The 20579-nt window shown below is 35.6% G+C and overlaps 1 protein-coding gene across 5 annotated transcripts in view; it reads right to left on the bottom strand.

The window, feature by feature from the left end:
* Window positions 1-1487: 1487 nt before the first annotated feature.
* The window catches only part of LOC115216472 (nuclear envelope phosphatase-regulatory subunit 1-like), a 52623-nt gene continuing 33531 nt past the window's right edge, over window positions 1488-20579 (bottom strand). For all 5 annotated transcript variants that reach the window (XM_029785871.2, XM_029785860.2, XM_029785840.2 and 2 more), the window contains 4 exons: window positions 10013-10084; window positions 7243-7426; window positions 4265-4319; window positions 1488-1910 (listed from right to left, as the gene is read on the bottom strand). In XM_029785871.2, coding sequence (XP_029641731.1) covers window positions 1869-1910; window positions 4265-4319; window positions 7243-7426; window positions 10013-10084 — 353 coding nt within the window. In that variant the 3' untranslated portion in view covers window positions 1488-1868. The remainder of the gene's footprint in view (window positions 1911-4264; window positions 4320-7242; window positions 7427-10012; window positions 10085-20579) is intronic.

Below are 20579 nucleotides of genomic sequence, written 5' to 3'. Positions count from 1 at the left end.
CCATGTAAGAAAGAGTTCAGTTTTTTTATATGTTCTTTCTTCTGAGCAAAACCTTTCAAAATCCAGACATTGTAGATGGAAGTGAACTCTTTATTTGCAATTTATAACTATAAAAAAATAACTGCACCTTAATTACTAGGAAATTCTCAAACTTACTTTTTACTGCTAATAACCAAACATCATAATAATTTTGTATACATTTGGCAATATCTAGAGTATGAATCATACTCTAATGTATAAAGAAATAATTTAATAAATACTTACTATCTCATAAAATAGCACTTTCAAATACACACACACACACACACTTGAAAACAGGTTTTTGCAAACACTATTCAATAATAGTCACAATATTTAAAGAAAGATTTTCTTAAAGGTTATTAATTATTTAAAAATAATTCTCAGAAAAACAGAACAGCATGAACCTTTTGGAATGAAGTGTCCATATTGTTGTGAAAGTGCTTCTTTTGTTCAATTTTTCGAATGTGTTTGGAAAACTGAAAAATGAAAGCACTTGCACACAATACTAAAACTTAGGTTCAAAAGATTTGTGCCTTTCTGTTTTTCGAAGAATTTTTCTAAATAGTTAATAACCTTTAAGAAAATCGCTCTGCATTTGTGTATGTAATGTAAAATGGTTAAGATTGTCAATTATAAGCATGAAATTGAATTAGACACTTTATAAGCATTGAGTGTAATATGGAAAGAACCACCCACATGAGTAATTCAGTGCATATTTTCTTCTATCTTGGATATAGTGCCCAATTTAATTTAGTGCTTATATATATATATATATATATATATATATTATTTGAGATCATGGACATAGTAAAACAGGGACGAAGTAAAAGAAGACTTTTTTAATACCTAGGTAGAATATATATTTAATGTACAGGATTACAATTCCAGATACAGCACTCTTTTACTTACAATCTTACAGTTTCATGCCTTTAATCTTGCACATTTTCCAGACAATGCTAGCTGATGGAAAAGATTTTTTTTTCACTGTCTGAGAAAGGATCTGTTCTGTCAGCTAACACTGCCACAAGAATAGCCCAGGTCAAAGACATGAAACAAAGAAATGGAATGTTGTAATCTGAGACTGTAACCCTGCACATTAAATACACACACATACATATGTATATACATACACATACATATGTATATACACACACACATATATGTATATACACACACATATATATATAAACAATATACATATACACACACACATATATATAAACAATATGTATATACACACACACACATATGCATAAACAATATGTATATACACACACACATATGCATAAACAATATGTATATACACACACACATGCATAAACAATATGTATATACACACACACATGCATAAACAATATGTATATACACACACACATGCATAAACAATATGTATATACACACACACATGCATAAACAATATGTATATACACACACACATGCATATATATATATATATATATATATATATATACAAGCATTCATACATGCGTACATGCATACATACCTACATTCATGCATGCATACATACATACCTACATACTCTTAACATTTTGTGAGTGTATATTATGCACTCTGGGGTTTTATACAAAAGAATACAGCATTTAACCATGTTGTGTATAACACACATATATATATAAATACACTTGTGTATATATGTATGTAAGTGTATATTACATGTGTGTGTGTGTATGTATATTACACGTGTGTGTGTGTGTGATATGTATGTATGTGTGTGTATGTATATATAAAAATATATTATGACAAAATCATTCAGGATTTCAGAATAAAAAATCCAGTAACAATGAAATTGGCCATCAAAAGTTTAAAATTTTCTAAATCTCCATGTGTCATATTGAAGGTCTTGGTTTTAAAAGAATCAGCTTTCCTGTCTAAAAAATCAGAAAGAAAAAATTGGTTACAGTAATTCATTGAAAATAAATGTTTATTGAGAAAAATACTTAGCAATTTAAAGTAAAGAAGACAAATAATACATTAAATATAAACGTGTTGTATATGTTTGTATAATATTGAGTGCTATTTCAAAAAAATACTGGACCAGCATCTACTTACTCCCTCCACAACACTAATCTCAAAAAGTCTTCTTGTGAACATGACCTGAGCATTATTGTTGACAGCGATTTGCACTGGACAAAACACATTGCTAAAGTTGCCAAGAAGGCTGAGGGTGTCTTGGCATCACTTACCAAGTCCTTTGTGAGCTGCTCATATAGCTTTATATAGCTATGATGCGGCCTCACCTGGAATTTGCATCATCAGTCTGGAACCCCTATCTTGCCCAGGATATTAATCGTCTGGTAACCATTCAGTGACATGCAACCAAGAGAATACCCTCTATCAGGCATTTGCCATATTCTGAACACCATACTTCCCTGGGCATGAATACATTGAAACTCCGACATCTGGCAGCTGACTTGGCAGACACCCATAAAATTATTAACCATCTTATTAACAATAACTCTGAGCACCTTTTCAAACTCCACCTGTCTAACACCTCTGGACATGTTTACACAGCTCCCGTAACTTTCGGAAATATTTTTTCACGCTAAGTGTTGCTGAAGCATAGAACAAACTGCCAGCATCAGTTGTTAGTTGTCGGAGCACTGCATCCTTCAAAACTTCCATGCTTCCTGAGATTCACCAACACTACACCTGATTTTCTCCCCTCCATACACATGCAAGCATGTATCTGACTCATACACTGTTCACTTTCCAGACATTTGTACATTACTGCATATGCTTTATACGCACTTTTGACAAGTTGTGGTGCACCTGAGCACTGTATACAATAATTTCATTATTATTATTATTATCAATATTTGGTCTTCATCATAGTGCAGGCATATATGCACACCCATCCACACACCACAGGAAATACTATGCAGGAGAAAAAAAAACTCACAATAAGTCAACTTTGTAACTTATCTTCAGTGCATGCAAAGATACTCTAATACTTCCCTCGGCATAGATACATTGAAGCTCCGACGCCTGGCAACTGATTTAGTAAACACAAAATTATTAACCATCGTGCCAACAACCACCTTCAACACCTTTTTTGAGCTCCATGTGTCTAACACATGTGGGCATTCCTACACAATCAGAAAACAGCACAGCTCCCATGACTTTTGGAAACATTTTTCCACACTCAGTGTTGCTAAAGCATGGAACAAACTACCTGCATCAGTTGTTAGTTGCAGAGACATTGCATCCTTTAAAACCATACACAATAATTTCATTATCATTATTATTAAAACTTTACAATACAAACACCTGTTCATGTTCCTCTATCATATATGGCATAAAGCCACCTCCCTCAATACAACATGCCACTCTGTTGAGGGGTAGTATGACCTGACTGATGCTGGTGCCACATAAAAGCACCTAGTACATTTAGTATAGTGATTGGTATTAGGAAGAGCATCTAGTGGTAGAAACCATGCCAAAGCAGACATTGGAGTTTGAGGCTGTCTTTTAGCTCACCAGCTCCTGTCAAACTGCCCAACCTATGCCAGCATGGAAAATAGACATTAAATGGAGACATACCACAGCACTATATAGAGTAAGATATAATATCTGTAATATTTATGACATTAAGATAAGATTAAGGGTTTTTATTTTATACTGGTTTGGTATAGAGAAAGGTGCTGTGCTTTGACTTTTGGGAGGTCATAGGGGCAGTTAGGAAAAGAATTTCAAGGACAAATACAATGGGAGATAAATATATAGCAAGATATAATAACATCATCATCGTTATGATTTGGTCTTTGTTTCCATGCTAGCATGGGTTAGACAGTTTTTCAGGATTTGGGTCAGTGGATTGTGTCTGTTTAAACTGTGTTTCTACAGCTACATGTCCTTCCTAACACCAAAATTAAGGTCCAACAACTGAAGGAGAATAGAAGAGAAAGGTTACAATGATTCAAGGTAGAGTGATAAGAGAGGGGAAAGTATGTTGAAAGGAATAGATTTAGTCACAAGAGGGTGGTAGAGGAGAGAGTAAAAGAGTAGATACTATTGAGGAAGTACAGGAGTATGTATGTAAATACACACACACATGTGTATGGGGCAATTTGTGGCTATTTATTTCATTAATTTTTGTCTTTTTACTATTTAAAAAATTGAAATAAATCTTTGTAAAAGGTAAATAGACTAACAGATAGTTATATAAACAGATAGAAAAGTATGCCAATATTAAAAAAGGAAAATATTTGAATGAAGTACTTACATCATCACAAGACATGTTATAATCTGAAAGAACTTGCCGACATCGAGAAGCAACACTTTGACCGAGTTAAGGATGGCAAAAAAAATTTATACTCATATACTAGTATATAATATGCAGTAAAACAAAGCTCAATCAGAAGTAATATTTTCTATAGTAGGGAAGTATATGTATACAAAATGTAGTAGAATTAACAAAAAAAAGCCCCAAAAAACAAAAAAGAACATAGGGCTTCAATAATCTGTAAAAATATATCTTTGGTAATTAAGAAGCTGCAAGGTTCCAACAATATCTGTTCACTCAAAAGTTAAACAATAAATCCCATTTCACTCTTGGGTATGAAAACAGAGTTTGCTAAACACTTGAACATAAATGTTAGATAACAGTATATTTATGTATTACTAGCAGTATCGCCCGGCGTTGCTCGGGTTTGTAAGGGAAATAACTATATAAGCATTTTTAGAGAGTTACTTCCTTTATAGATGCCAATTCGGGCTTTCTTAGCCATTTCTGTTTTGGTGTCTTCAAGCCATGAAGTCGTTGTTCTAAAAGAACGCTGGTCTCCTTGACAATGCATTACGACGTTGATTTCCTTAAACTCCCTTCCCCACAGCTTCACGAGGGAGGGAAGAAGGGGGAGAAACAAACACAGGTGCAGGTGTTTGAGCGTGGACGTCAACTCTGCCGCCATCGACACACGAAAAATTATGCATTAAAATGGAATAAAAAATGATGTTAAATTATTTTTCAAATCGTAGACGCGCGCTAATAGCCAGACGGGCTCGATATTAATCACGACTATAAGATACCCGAATTTGGTTAAACTACACCCCAAAATGTGGGAGGAGTTAGGAATCTAAATCGTAGGAGACAGACACTCACACAACTACAGTTTTATATATATAGATTACCTTAAGAAAGAGTCAAAGATACATCTTTCGCAGGACTTGCTGACAATTCTAAGCTTACTTACATTATCCTCATGCATAGTACACAACTTTAACAACTCTTACAAGTCATTAGTCTACTATGGAAACTAGTAGCAACAGTTTACTTTCCATTTAACTCAAATAGTGTACTCTAAATGTAGTTGCTATCCCATCTAAAGTTTTCAATCTTTCTTTATCTATTTCTTTACTACCCACAAGGGGCTAAACACAGAGGGGACAAACAAGGACAGACAAACGGATTAAGTTGATTACATCGACCCCAGTGCATAACTGGTACTTAATTTATCGACCCCGAAAGGATGAAAGGCAAAGTCGACCTCAGCGGAATTTGAAATCTTTCTTTATCTATTAAGTGTTTGTCCTAATCTATGGAAACACACTACAACAGCACAGGCCCTCAGAAATTCCAGGTTGGTGTCCAGCATTCTGAAAAACCATTGGGAGTGAAACACCCCTTAGTTTTTGTTAAAGCATGTCTCTAGAACCCACTTCAAACCCAGGCTATGTCTACTCCCATAGTCAGCAGTAACTCAGTCAGCAATTCCCCTGTGACAGTCAACTATTGATAGAAAGATAAGCTGCTATAGGTCACACTATCCCAAAGTGTGTATGCATGTGACCAGAGACCACATGTAATCTTGTATTCCCACTGACACACTCATTGGTCAGAACTGGCTCAACCCACCCTGGGTGGATGCCATCACAAGTATAAGTAAGTAACCACACTACGGTGTATACCGTTCCCATGACCAATCTCTCAGATCCTGCTAACTACCATCCTATTGCCCTTATTTCCACCATCTGAAATGTAATGAGTATAATTATAGGCAACAACCTCATTCATATCCTCGAGTCCCTTTTTCCCACCTAAATAAACCAAAATTACAGTTTTCTAGACCCAGAATTCCCAAAGATCCATTCTACTGCACCATACAGCACATTAATAGTTTTGTACCCTTGGTGAAAACAATTACTTTTGACATAAAGCAGAATCTTCAGTTTCATCTAATGCGAGAATCTCTTAGCCAAGTTAACCAATTATACGCTTTATCTAACTCATTTCTCGGACCGGAAATTTCCTATCAAATCATTCCACTGCAACTTGTATGGGTTGTGCTCTCTCCAACCTACACCACGAGCTATGGTACACCCCAAAACCCAGCTATATCTTCTACACTCTTTCTTTTGTACATTAACAAGTTACTTGTTTTTAACACCAACTACTCCCATGTAGATCTTTTGCAAACTGGTGACATCTATCCATAATCTAGACTACTCATGCCACAATTGTATAACCTGTATCAACAGAGATTTCAAAAATATTCTTCACTGATGACTAAACAACACACACTTAAAATCCTCAAAGTTATGCTATGCTGCATAATCTCCAATGATCTCTCAGGGCATCTTCACACAATGCAGTCTGAAGACTAGAACCAGAAAATACTTCAGCCCCAAACAGCTGGAGACCATCTATGAAGCTCAAATAAAATACTACATACGTTTTCCATGCCAGCATGGAAAACGGACATTAAATGACGATGATAATGATAATGATGATGATGATGATGTATCAAAGACAGTGCTGCCATTACAACACACACACATCCTAGACCACATCTAAAAGGTCACACAACTGGCTGTTACTACAATAACCTCTAATCCTCTGAACTAGTTATTTTCTCACACACTTCATGCACTGATCATCCTTACTGTGTCACATCTCTCATATTCAGTACTAATCATCTTGCCCAATTCTTCTTCCTCTGATCTTTACCTACAGATGCTCCAGACTGAACATTACCTATATCAATTTCACCAATTTTATAAGCAAATGTGATGAGCACTGTCCTTCCTTCTTTGACTGACTTATATTGTTTTTATAAATAACTCAAAAAATTGAAATATATGAAAACAGTTTAGAAATATATTGGTTGACTTGATTATACACACCTAGTTAACAATATACACACTTGATTAATAATCACATAAAATGCCAAAACATACGCGATATAAGTTAGTTAAGGATACATGGATGGTGCAACAACTCTCTTATGGATGCCACACATGAAAAGTGCAAACAGTGTAATACAGCTGATAGTGAAGAAAGGATGGTTCCACAGAGATTGGATGAATGATATCTGAGCAGTGGCAGGATCCCATAACCAGGCCCATGCTCCAATGGCTGTACATACTGAGATGATGATCAAAATGACTGCAAAAGAAATTTTTAAAATAAGTTAAATTTATTTCAAAGTTAACACTACAACAATAATGGTTAGGAGGTTGCATTCAGAATCATAAGATCATGATTTTGATTCCTAAACCAGGTGGTCTTCTTGTGTTCTTGAGCGAAACACCTCATTTCACAATGCTCCTATCCACTTAATTGTAAATGAATCCCAGTAATAGTTGAGGAAGTTAACCCTGTAACAGAATGACATGCCATTCAGAGGAGCAAGAGTGTTATAATCTCATTTACTTGTACACCATTGAAACCAGATTCAGCTCCAAGCCTGAAGACCTTAGGGATCATGATAGACCTAAGACCTATGATGAAACTAAAATAGTTTTTGACATAGGAAATGTACAGTTCATGTCTAATATACACCAGAGTCTCAGACCAAAATGAAGTATGCCAAAATTCTGCTCAAGAAGCACTAATGGGAGATGGTCAATAACAACAACAAAGTTATCATTCTTTGAGAAAGAGTACTGTCCAAAATGGAAGACTTTTCCTCTTCTCCACAGCAAACCAATTTTGAACTGTTTATACTCACTAATAACTCATGTAGATCCCTGCTACCTTCCACAGATCATTACTTTATTGATTAAGGATGGTATCATTACATTTTTTTGGTTCATCATCCTATAGGTGTTGATGCCACATAAAGAGCACTCAGTACACTCAGTAAATTGGTTAGCATTAGGAAGGACATCCAGCCATAGAAATCACACCAAAGCTGACAGTAGCGCTTGGTGTAGTCCTCTGGCTTACTAGCCCCTGTCAAACTGTCCAATCCATGCCAGTATAGAATATGGACAATAAATGATGATGGTGAGTTGACTTCAACATTAAAGGGTAAAGACCCCTTTCAGTCATGAATGAACATGGGAAGCACCTAGAAAGTTCCACTCCAAGGAACAGGTGTGGGCAAGGTTGTTTATAGAAGAATGGCAGTTGCCCATGCATACCAACCTCTCCTCTCCATCCTACCAATGTTATCCAAGGGAAAGGCAAAGGTCAATACAGCTTGGAACCAGAGACATCACAACTCATTTCTACAGCTGAGTGAACTGGAGCAACACAGAATAAAGTGTCTTGCTCAAGAACATAACACAGAGCCCAGTCCAAGAATCAAACTCACTAAGCCATGAGTCTTCACAGACTTCAACAGATGTGTAAACCAGATATATTGTAAACCATTATAAACATGAACATTGTTTTCTTTAAATGTTATTTTTTTAATTAACATTACACAGTGGAATAGATAGTAACAAGACTTCAACATTATTACTATCTACAGTGTAACGTTAATTAAATAAATAACATTTAACAAAACAATGTGCAAGTTTATAATGGTTTATAATACATCCGGATTACATATCTGGTATACCACACACAATGTTACAGAAGTGATAAAGTAATTAAATTGACATCCCGTGAATAAAAACAAAACTTTTAATGAGTTGCATCATGAATATATTTTCTTTATGTACCCATTGTTGCTTACAGATTAGCAGAAAACGATAGCGTGTAGGACAAAATACTTTATGGTTTTGAGTTATGTTCCAGTATCTCCTGATTTTCAAGTCCACTGAGATCAACTTTACTTTCCATCCCTCCAGGGTCAATAAAATAATGAACAAGTTCTGGGAATGGTTTTACGAACTAAATTTCTAGCTTTGTGCTTATGTCAAACAATTATCATTACGGCTATCATTATTTTGTATTCACACAGGAGTGATGTTAGTGATCCTGCTGGTTTCAGCTGTTGAACATCAAACCACAACTTATACCTTCAAATATTCAGCACATATTTTGAGTTACTAGATGTACTAAGGAGACATGGTTCCTCTAATGCCACAAAATTAATAATTCCGATTGCTGATTACAGAAGGCCACTTGGTGATATTATTATATTCTTTTAACTCAGATTTTGTTGGAACTCCTGAAATCTTACATGAGTAGCAAGCATAGTATCTAATATTTTCCTGGTAATTCTGGCCATGCTCTACCAGACACTCCAGTCAAACACTGGAGTTAATGTAATGGACTAAACCCTGCCCATCAAATTCCAAGCCTTATAATATTTCTTCTGACTTTAAGTTCTCTGGTCAACTTTGCCTTTCATCTTTTCGGCAGGAGTCAATAAAATAAGTACCAGTTAAGTACTAGGGTCAATGTGATTGACTGTTCCCATCTCCCAAAGTTTCAGGCTTTGTGCCTATCATAGAAAGGATTATTATTAAAGCAGCAAACTGGAAGAGTCGTTAGCATACCAAGCAAAATGCTTTGTGGCATTTCTTCTGGCTCTTAAAATATTTTGAGTTCAAATTCTACCGATGTCAACTTTACCTTTCATCCTCAGGGTCAATAAACAAGCATCAGCTGAGCACTGGGGTCAATGTGATCAACTTACCCCTCCACACTAGAATTGCTGGTCATGTGCCAAAATTTGAAACTTTATTATTATTGTTATTATTATTATTACTTTTATTAGTCATTTTGGATTGGCAAAAATTTCATAAAGAGAAAAACAATATACATATAAATAAAGAAGTAAAGTAATTGCCTTACTTCGCCAAAACCTGGCTGCTGGCTGCAGTTTGTCAATAACTTCAGTCAACCGTCTTTCAAAAGCCTTCAGATCTGAAAAGAGAGAAACAAAACATATTTCTCATATATACTAGGTCTTCAAATAATTAGATTTGTAGACAATTTAAATGGAACAGAACATGTGTATTTCAGAGAACACATCCTAAAAATAACCCTTCAATGAATTGCATTCACTAATTTACTTACATAGATATTCTTTTTCACTCGTTTCAGTCATTATTTTGAGTCCGGTATTTTGTCTTGTACTTATTTTAGTGATCTCAATAAGAAACGAATTATCCAAAATGAGAAGTAAATAACATAAGGTATTGCTGTTTGTTTGCTACTCCAATTTTGTTCATCATCATTATCATCATCGTTTAATGTCCGCTTTCCATGCTAGCATGGGTTGGACGAATGACTGAGGGCTGGCGAACCAGATGGCTGTGCCAGGCTTCAATCTTGACCTAGTAGAGTTTCTACAGCTGGATGCCCTTCCTAACGCCAACCACTCCGAGAGTGTAGTGGGTGCTTTTACATGTCACCAGCACGGGGCCAGTCAGGCGGTACTGGCAACGACCTCACTCGAATCTTTTACACATGCCACCGGCACAGTTGCCAGTAAAGCGATCACAAAACACACACACACGTGTCTGTATGTATACAAAGTGCAAATACAATGAATACTAAAGACAAAACAGGAGGGTCAGGACTTAACAAATATGGTATTCATCATCATCATTATCTTTTAATGTTTGTTTTTCATGCTGGCATGGGTCAGACGGTTTGACAAGAGCTGGACAGCTAAAGAGCTGCCCAGGCTCCATGTCTGTTTTGGCATGGTTTATATGGCTGAATGCCCTTCCTAGCACCAAGCCCTTTACTGAGTGTACTAAGTGCCTTTACGTAGCACTGGCAAGGGTGAGTTTACATAGCACCAGTGCAGCTGCTTTTTATGTGGCACCAGCACCCACAAGCCTGCATGATTAGGAATACTGAGCTGGAGTGAGATGCAGGGGACAAGCTTGTATGCAAGGACAAACATGCTTTTACTTGGTTTGGCATCAGTACATACAAAGGTGACAAACTGGCAGAATCATTACCATGTCAGACAAAAGCATTTAGCGGCATTTCACCCACCTTAACATTCTGAGTTAAAATTTCATCAAGACTGACTTTGCTTTTCATTCATTCGAGTACCAGGGTTCATGTAATCGAGCAGCCCCCTCCCCCAAAATTTCAGGCCCTTGTGCTTATAGTAGGAAGAATTATTAGTGTATGTGTATATATATATGTGTGTGTGTGTATGTATGTGTGTGTGTGTGTATATATATCTATATATATATATATATATATATATACATATATCATCATCATCATCATCATTTAATGTCCGCCTTCCATGGGTTGGATGGTTTACCAGGAGCTGGCCAGTCAGGAGTCTGCACTAGACTGCTGAGTCTGTTTTGACACAGTTTTTACAGTTGAATGACATTTCCTAATGCCAACAACCCAGCAGAATAGACAGAGTGCTTTTTACGTGGCACAAGCATGCATCACAGAATCCATGAAGCCCAACACTCAAAAGGAACTCGGCCACCTTGCCTCTGTGAGGTCCAACACTCAAAGGAACTCAGCCACTTTCTTCCTATATATATATATATATATATATATATATATATATATTGTGTGAATACAGTGAACAATAAAGATAATATAGAAGGAACGTTTAACAACCTTGGTATTATTTTATTGGGTCATCTCATAAATAATGCGTTTTTTTATACTTCTTTTATTTTTCCAAAATTAAGATAAAGTTCTTTTTTAATCTAAAATTTACTCTCCTTTATTTTCTACAATGCTCTTACTTCTATCTGGTAGCCTTGCAAGGTCCCACTTCCAAAATTCACTTGCCCGTGATGAAAAATACTCCTCCAGTACTGTTCTGACCTCATCTTCAGAATTCATATTTTTTCTGTCCAAATGATTTTGAAGATTGTGGAATAAATGATAATCAGATGCGGCAATGTCCAACGGATATGGTGAGTGGGGCATCGTTTCCCATTCAAACTGCTCCCACCTTTAGAATGTTACCCTTGTTGTATGTAGCCAAGCATCAGCCTGGTGTAAGAATACTTGTCTTGAAACCAATAATGGTAATTTTTCTTCTAGTGCTGACTTAAGCTGCTCAAACTGCTCACAGTAGATCTCCTTTATTATCGTTTGGTTTGGGTTTAAAAGTTCAAAGTGAACTAAACCTTTCGTATCCCACCAAATAGATAACAACACCTTACGTGGGTGAAGACCTTTAGCCTGAGGTGCTGGTATTTCTCCTTTCCCTACCCACTGTCTTTAGTGCTTGACATTTTTATTGAGAACTCATTTTTCATCACCAATCACTATTCAGTCCAAAAAAGGTTCATTCGTGAGACATGACAGCAAAGAAAAGCACAGATTCACTCTCTACATGCGATTAGACTCGGAAAGTTTGTGAGGAACCCACTGACCCAATTTGCTGACTTTTCTGATGGCATGCAGGTGTTGATAACTGGTTTAATGACCAAATCCAAGTTTCTCTGTTAGTTCCTCAACAGTTATGATGGGATTTTGTTCCACCAGGGTTTGCAGGACATGTTTGTCAAGCTCTACAGATCTTCCAGGATGATGCTCATCTTTTAGGCTATAGTCTCCAGCTCGGAATTTCTGGAACCACCATTGTCACTGGCTTATGCTTATTGACCGATCCCCATATACTACATTAATATTCCTTGCACTTTCTGTTACATTGTTGCTGATTGAACTCAAAACAAAATATGCCAAATATGTTCCTTTGTCACTTCCATTATGGCTTTGCAAAAATAACTGTTAAAATCGAACTGCACTCTTCAAAACTTGCACTAATGTTAAGCATAAGGTAAAATTACAACCTGCTTTTATAGCAAGTTGATGCAGGTAGTTTATCTCACCCCACTCTGACTTTTAGTTCATGCAATTGAAAAAAACTGCATTATTTTTGGGATAACCCAATATATATGTGGATGAAGGGATGGATTACAGAACTTCCAGTTGAATAAAAATGTAGCATGTAAGTGGCTGAGTATTCCAAACATATATACCATTAAAATAATCAGTTCACAAATACATACACTCAAGTGTATGTATATGTATGATTTGATTGTATGTATGGTTTTATAGCAGCAAAGAGATGAGAAAGTCTAACCAAAACATTGGCAAATGTAAACAGGAGATGATTTGATTGGTAAGGATAGAAATGACACATTATGAGAGAAAGCAATCACAATAGATGAAGACAGAGGAAAAATTGTGGATAATGTAGATTAAGCTTCAAACATGGTATGTATCATGACCAGCATTTATGCACAGAGGAATGCTACATTACATGAAAGAAAGATGTGCTTCATAGAGGAAAATCGTTTTAGCAACAGGTTAAGAATAAATTAGTTATCTGGAAAAAATTCATTAACAATTTGATACAATATGTAATTCATATCTGTTTCTTCTATAATCTTTTAAGATTATAGTAATTTCAATCTGAAAAGAAATATTGCGTGATGTTTGTAGTAATTAGTTAAAAAGGGTTTTTAGAAAAAGACATTTCCAATGAAACAAAAATAAAAGTAAAAGAAAGTAAATTATACAGAAAGCTAATAACAAATTAAAATTATGTAATAAAGAACAAATATTTTTGTCAGTCTTCTATTTCTAACAAAGGTGTTATATTAAATATTGTAGAATTTAAGGTATAATGTGTAGGGTATATCTAAAATAGTTATTTCTATGAACCACTAGTACAACAAAAGTTGTCTAAGAGCTGTTACTACACGAACACTATACTAAGGTGACAAAGAACTGAAAAAGGAAAATTTAGGAAAAGAATTTTTCAAAATTGCAAGATAAAGGAATAAGGGCCTACTTTCAAAATACATATCATAACAGAAAACAGAAAACCATGTTATTTAGAGAAATAATTAAAGATGTTACTGAGGTGTGTTATCATTAGAACAACAGTATTGTGAATTCTAACCCTGTCATTGACATTTTTTAAAGACACTTTAGTTGTGTTAGTCAAACTAAAATAATTATAGCACATAAATATCTGACTTTAAAAACATTAATAACAAAACTCTCCAACCATACTAGCAGGGAGTATTGGTTAAAGATTAGTCCTTTTGATATCAGCCCATGTGGGTCACCTCTGGTACTACAATACAAAATCACGAGTTCAAAGTGCTTATAATCTACTTACAAACCTTCCACTGTATATGAAAGATCTTCTGGACATGTTAGGACTACGGTTTGTTGCTGCATGAATCTCCAACCCTCACAGTCTCTGCCACTATGCAAAATCACCTACAAATGCGACAGACCACTACTACAACACAAACTAAGAACACTATCCCTCCCCCTCAGCCCAGACAATCATGGAAAGCACATAAACACAAAAATAGTTGCAGGATCAATAGCCACACTAGCACCAAGCACTGTGCTGGGATAAGAGCAGAAAAAAGCAACTATCATGTTTTAACCAAATCCACCTAGGCTGCTTTCGCTACGGCCACCACTAGAATCTACAGGCATACAGAAATAGACGAGACAGTGGAAAGAGTGCAACATAACCAGACTGTCATATAACACTATATAATTCACTACTATATGTAGGACTGTTCTGTAAGGTCCTTATGCTAAACAGATAAATGGTATATCTAAAAAGTTGGATCTTTGGTTCATACAAGTCATTAATTAGGTTGACACCTTAATCTCGAAGACTAAAGAAACAGGAAAGACTAATAACTACAAAGCTTTAGCTACAAATAATATGACTCGACAAGATTTGTCAACTATCAGTGTTTTCGTAATCAATTTGAAAATCCATTGCACGGGTGATTAGCCCATTCAACTTCACCAGCTTTACCGGTTTCCATCTCTCACGACAAGGATGAGGGGTTGGGCTTTACAGTAGAAACCGGATGGATATAGAAGGAGATTTAGGCCTAAGAACTCATGGCAGAGATCAACACAAAAGGAACTAGAGGAAGGGGCACATTCATGGCAGAGTATAAGTACAGAAGCCAAAAATTATGCGACATGGAATTCAACTATAAGTGGCCAATACTCCGCATTGGAGGGTTAAAGGCATAAAGAAGAAGAATATGACTCAAGATAAATGATCACCCTAAAAAAATTACTCACAAATGGGGAAAAGAATGAACACTGCATAAGATTGATATTCATCATCATCATTTAACAACCATCTTCGATGTTGGCATGAATTGGATAGCTCAACAGGATCCAGCAAGTTAGAGGACTACATCATGTTCTAGGACCTGCTTTGGCATGATTTCTACAGCTAGATGCTCTTCCTAATGCTAACCATTTTACAGGGTGTGATTGTAAAGATAAATTAATGACTAACAAAGCCATAACCAATAACTGCAGAAGGAGGAAAAGGATCTGAGCATGGACTGGGTTCAATAAACATCAGCTATGATTAAAGGAGCAACAATAATAAGTAGGTACATCAAATATGTCAAGAATGAATAGAAAATAATTCTGCAGATACCACCAAGAGAAAAATGAAAAATAAACAAAACCATTGGGGACTTTCTCTCCTTATTCCTCTTCAGTCTGGTGTTAACACTTTTAACCAACATGCTAAACCAGATGGAATGCAGATACAAGTTCTATGTACCATGAGAAGACAATCAACTATATATAAGGATATCAGGTTGTACTCTGCAGATAACAACTGAAAGCCCTGTTACATACAGTACATGAATTCAGTTGGGAAATTGGTATGGAATTAAGTTTTCAAAATAAATACGTCAAGGTAATAATTGAAGAGTGAAAAATTAATGAAAACCACTAATATCATGTGAGATAAAGACACACAGAGATAAGATAATTAGATCGAGCATAGACATGCAAATACATAGATACAAATGAACAAGATAGAGTATAATACATACAAATGAGAACAAAGATTCAGAGAGAATGTTAGGAGAAGCATCACATTAATACTATAAAGTCCAAAATAAAATTAACATGTATCACAACTCTAACCAGTACAAAAATACTATCAAATATCTACCATAAGACTACAAAAACATCAAATAATAAAGAGAAACTAATACAAAATAGTTACAAAACATGAACAAAACAAAAATAAGATAGAAACACAGGGGTAACACACATTTTGTGACAAGAACAGAGAAACAAACTAAACTGAAAATGAAACAACAAAATAGTATTTTTATCTGTTTTAGCTAAGGCTTCTGAGACTGGTGGAAGGGAGACAGGAAAGCATCCTCAAACTGGAAATCTAGCTCGAATGCTTACAACAGAGAAATTTCTGCTAAAGACACCCAATTTGTCAGATTATGGTTTTATACCAGGTGAAAGATTAAATCTGGCACTAAAGCGAGCTATGGTGGGATTTTAACCCAGAACACACAGAACTGGAACAAATACCACAAAGCATCTGGTTGAATGTTCTTACAGTCCCACTAGCCCACCATGTTGGATTAGTATTTTAATTTTTTTTATTGACTCTGAAAGGATGAAAGATGAAGTTCACCTCAACAGGATTTGAACTCAGCACAGAGAATCAGAGCAGCTCTAACAATTCTGTCAATCAGCAAGAAAAGCCTATATAGCAAATACTTGAGAAGAATCAACAAAGCAGAAGTGAATGAAGAAAAGAATTCACATTGGGGATGATAAGACAATGTAAACATAAGCGACCATCTCCTCACAACTTAAAAGTTCTAATGAATGTATTACAATAGTATATTTATAACAGGTCAGGAACAGGAACATGAATCTACATAACAAGGAATGGGACCATGCTACAGCCACACTTCAGTGACAGCTTCTGTGGCAACAGCCTGAAACACCAGTGGCATATGTCATTAGTTTTTGGACCAATCAAGTAGTCTACCATCTCATTTAGACAAACAGGTATCAAAATGAACCTACATTATCAACCTTTGTAACCAATCAGTGACTCAGAACAGTGGTTTATTAACAAATGTCTCTAATGACTAAAGTAGAAGAACTAACAGAAAAAAAACTTATCAACTGGTATTGTTTGCAGTGATTGTCAAATAATGTAACCCAGCTCAGTGTGTCAGGATCATTCAGAGTAGCTTAGAGTGACAGTGTTACCACATGTCTCACAGCAGATATAGAAGCAACAGATAGCAGATGTGCTAACAAGGACAGAAGGCAGCTATTAAATCATCAACTCAGATTCTGTTTCACCAGCAACTGAGGTACCATCATGAAGAACAGCACTGTGTACAATGATCATACACTCCAACAAATAGAACTGAAGTTGAGTTCACACAAGAGCTATTATGAGTTCACCACACCAGGCATATGAAACTGCAGAGCCTCTATGGGCTGCATTGCTCACATACATGTTGCAATGAGGGCTGCATATTATTAAACACATGTTTACAACAAAGATTTTCATATCAATTTTTTGTTATTAAGTAAAAATCTTTTAAAACCTTTCATTTGATCATCAATAATCCTATTTTTATTAATTGAATTATTGATTATTGTTATATTTTGGGATGGTCATCCATTTTTTCTTTCTTTTTTTTATGTCATATAAACACACACACTATTTAATTCTTTAACTAGTTTCAGCTTGAAAGCTGCAGTTATGTTGGGACGCCACTTTTTTGGAGAAAAAATGGCCATCCCAAAATACAACAATATCTGTTTCAACACGTGATTTCACATCAGGAATCTTGCAAAATAAATACATAAATGTGACAATATTTTTAATTACTTTTATTATTGAAAATTTTTGGGTTCCCCACTTTTAAATCTCTAGCTATGCCACATGCAGCCCACAGGCTGCATGTTTGACATGCCTGTGCAGCACCATCTTTTACCAACAGTTCACATATATGGCATTTTCATAATCAGCTACAATTTCCATTGCACAAAATTCTACAAGAACTTTGTAACTTGATTAACTTCCTAATAACTTATTAAAAACATATAGTCATGGACACAGAGTCCATCATCATCATCATCATCGTTTAACGTCCATTCTCCATGCTAGCATGGGTTGTGAATGTAAAACCATATACACCCCAACCTCTGGCCTACAAATGTACTGGTTATTCTTTCTTCCTTTTCTACTGCTACCATAGCAATCTCAGCTCTTTGTAGTAGGTTAGGCTAGTACCAACTTCACTCTGGCACTCCTAATTCACTCCACTTCCTCCTACTATCACCCCTTATTGTATCCACCTCCATCCTGTACTAACCTACTTTGCATGATGTTTAGCTCTTGTGAAATTCCTTCCTTACATATTTTTCTCTGCAGTCATCAACTTGCATTAGTTTAAGGGTAAGATTAATGGTATCAATCTCATCAATCTTAGAGGATCTGCAAAGGTCATGGGCACAGCCCCTTTCGAGACCAAATCAATTAAAGGCTCACTACAAACTCACATGTATGAAGAGGTCTTTGCACAATGCAGACTCACTGGCACCTGACATACATGTATATTTTGTTGCTTCTTTTACTAATAAACTACCTGATACATACAGCATGTATGTGTTTTATGTATGCACAAATGACTGAAGCATGGTTTGGCACTGAGAGTGTGTAATCATGCTAAAACACATACACATGAGTGACAATCTAATGATGTTATTCAAAGTCCAGCATAATGTGGTATTACAAACATGGCCTATTAGAAGAAAATTTTCTACAAGACTATGAATGCAGCAAACATCTTTCTATGTTCAGATGTACAAGATGTTAAATACACAAGTGTACACATCTTTATTTCAATTATTGCCACTTAGTATGCTTATAACATATCTATATATATATATATGCATATATATATATATATGTGTGTGTGTGTGTGTGTGTGTGTAGGCGCAATGGCAATGGTTAGGGTAGCGGACTCGTGGTCGGAGGATCACGGTTTCGATTCCCAGACCGGGCACTGTGTGTGTTTATTGAGCGAAAACACCTAAAGCTCCACGAGGCACCGGTTGGGCGACCCCTGTTGTACTCTTTCGCCACAACTTTCTCTCACTCTCTCTTCCTGTTTCTTGAGTAACGCTGCGATGGACTGGCATCTCGTCCAGCTGGGGGGAACACATATGCCACAGAAACCGGGAAACCAGGCTCATGAGCCTGGCTAGGCTTGAAAAAGGCACATAAATAAAATATATATATATATATATATATATACACATATATACATGCACACACACATCAACAGCAGGTTTGAAGAATATTGTGTTTATATCTTTAACATTCAGTCCTTTTGAATATATCTGCAACATACATTTTTCTGTAAGTAGTTTTTATCATGGTTGATCATAGCTTGTCACAGCTAATCAGATTTATCGATCAGAAGAGAATATGAATAATAACATTCTCATTGTTATCATGTACTTTCTTTATTGTGATTGAATTTACAACTCCTCAGCACACTCACACACAACATACAGAAAATAGCACAACTAAGCAAGGCACACATGTTACACAGAGTATGTTCAATACAATAAGAAAACAAAAGAAAACTGCATGTAATGAAGGTACACAGAACTGTACTAGGCTGCACAGTGAAAGCTCTCAGTAATAATAAGACTACTAAAATAATATTGATCACTATAATAAAGAAGGTGAAACTCTTAGGAAAACTAATGAACATGTAGCAGAAAGCTTTGAAACTATCCTTTAAGACTTTCAATAGAGAAAAGTAATGAAAAATTCTATATATGGATGCAGTTTCCTTAGATCTTAATAAAGGTAAGAACTTGCAAGGGTTAAAATTTCTTAAATATTCAGTTTATTTCTTTTTGCTCTGCATGTCAACTAATTTGGAATTTCACATTAATAGGACACTGTGGAGGAGGATGTCATATCATAAGTAGCTGCAATCAAAATAAAAGATATCAGAATCAAATAATTATAAATGTAAAGATAAGTTGTGCTATATCAGGGTTGATGGGGAGATAAAGGGTGAGCATGGTATTTAGGGCCTGTAGTGGTCGGGAGAAGTTTACTATCTGGATACAACTGGTCCTTCACCTACCTTTGCTCTTACATCTATTATCAACCCAATTCAATCTGATAGCACTAACTGAACATTACTGTCTACCGAATCTCACTGAAATTTTACAGAAAACGCCCTCTGAACAAAGTGAGTATGAAAATGTTTGATGAACAGGCCAATTTATGAAGGACACACTTTCATCTCTATCATTTTGAGATACCCTCAATGGTGTAGTAGACAGAATGTAATATATGTTTGTCACTTAACAACACTGTAAGACGGTACCAGGAATACTGAATTTATTTTACCCACAGAATATTACAACTAAAGGTGGAATTTCAGGTTTTATTATATTGTTATGGAAAATAGTTTTTGCATTTTAAATTATGTTGATATAGAGCAGTGATTACTACAAGAACATCATGATATTACCAATACAGCAATCACAAAGCTGACATTGCAATAATAATATTACTCCACAAACATTA

This window comes from Octopus sinensis, linkage group LG1 (assembly GCF_006345805.1).
Source record: "Octopus sinensis linkage group LG1, ASM634580v1, whole genome shotgun sequence".
Taxonomy (NCBI): domain Eukaryota; kingdom Metazoa; phylum Mollusca; class Cephalopoda; order Octopoda; family Octopodidae; genus Octopus; species Octopus sinensis.
Note: the sequence above shows the minus strand (reverse complement) of the source record. Positions and strands in the feature narration are given on the sequence as shown.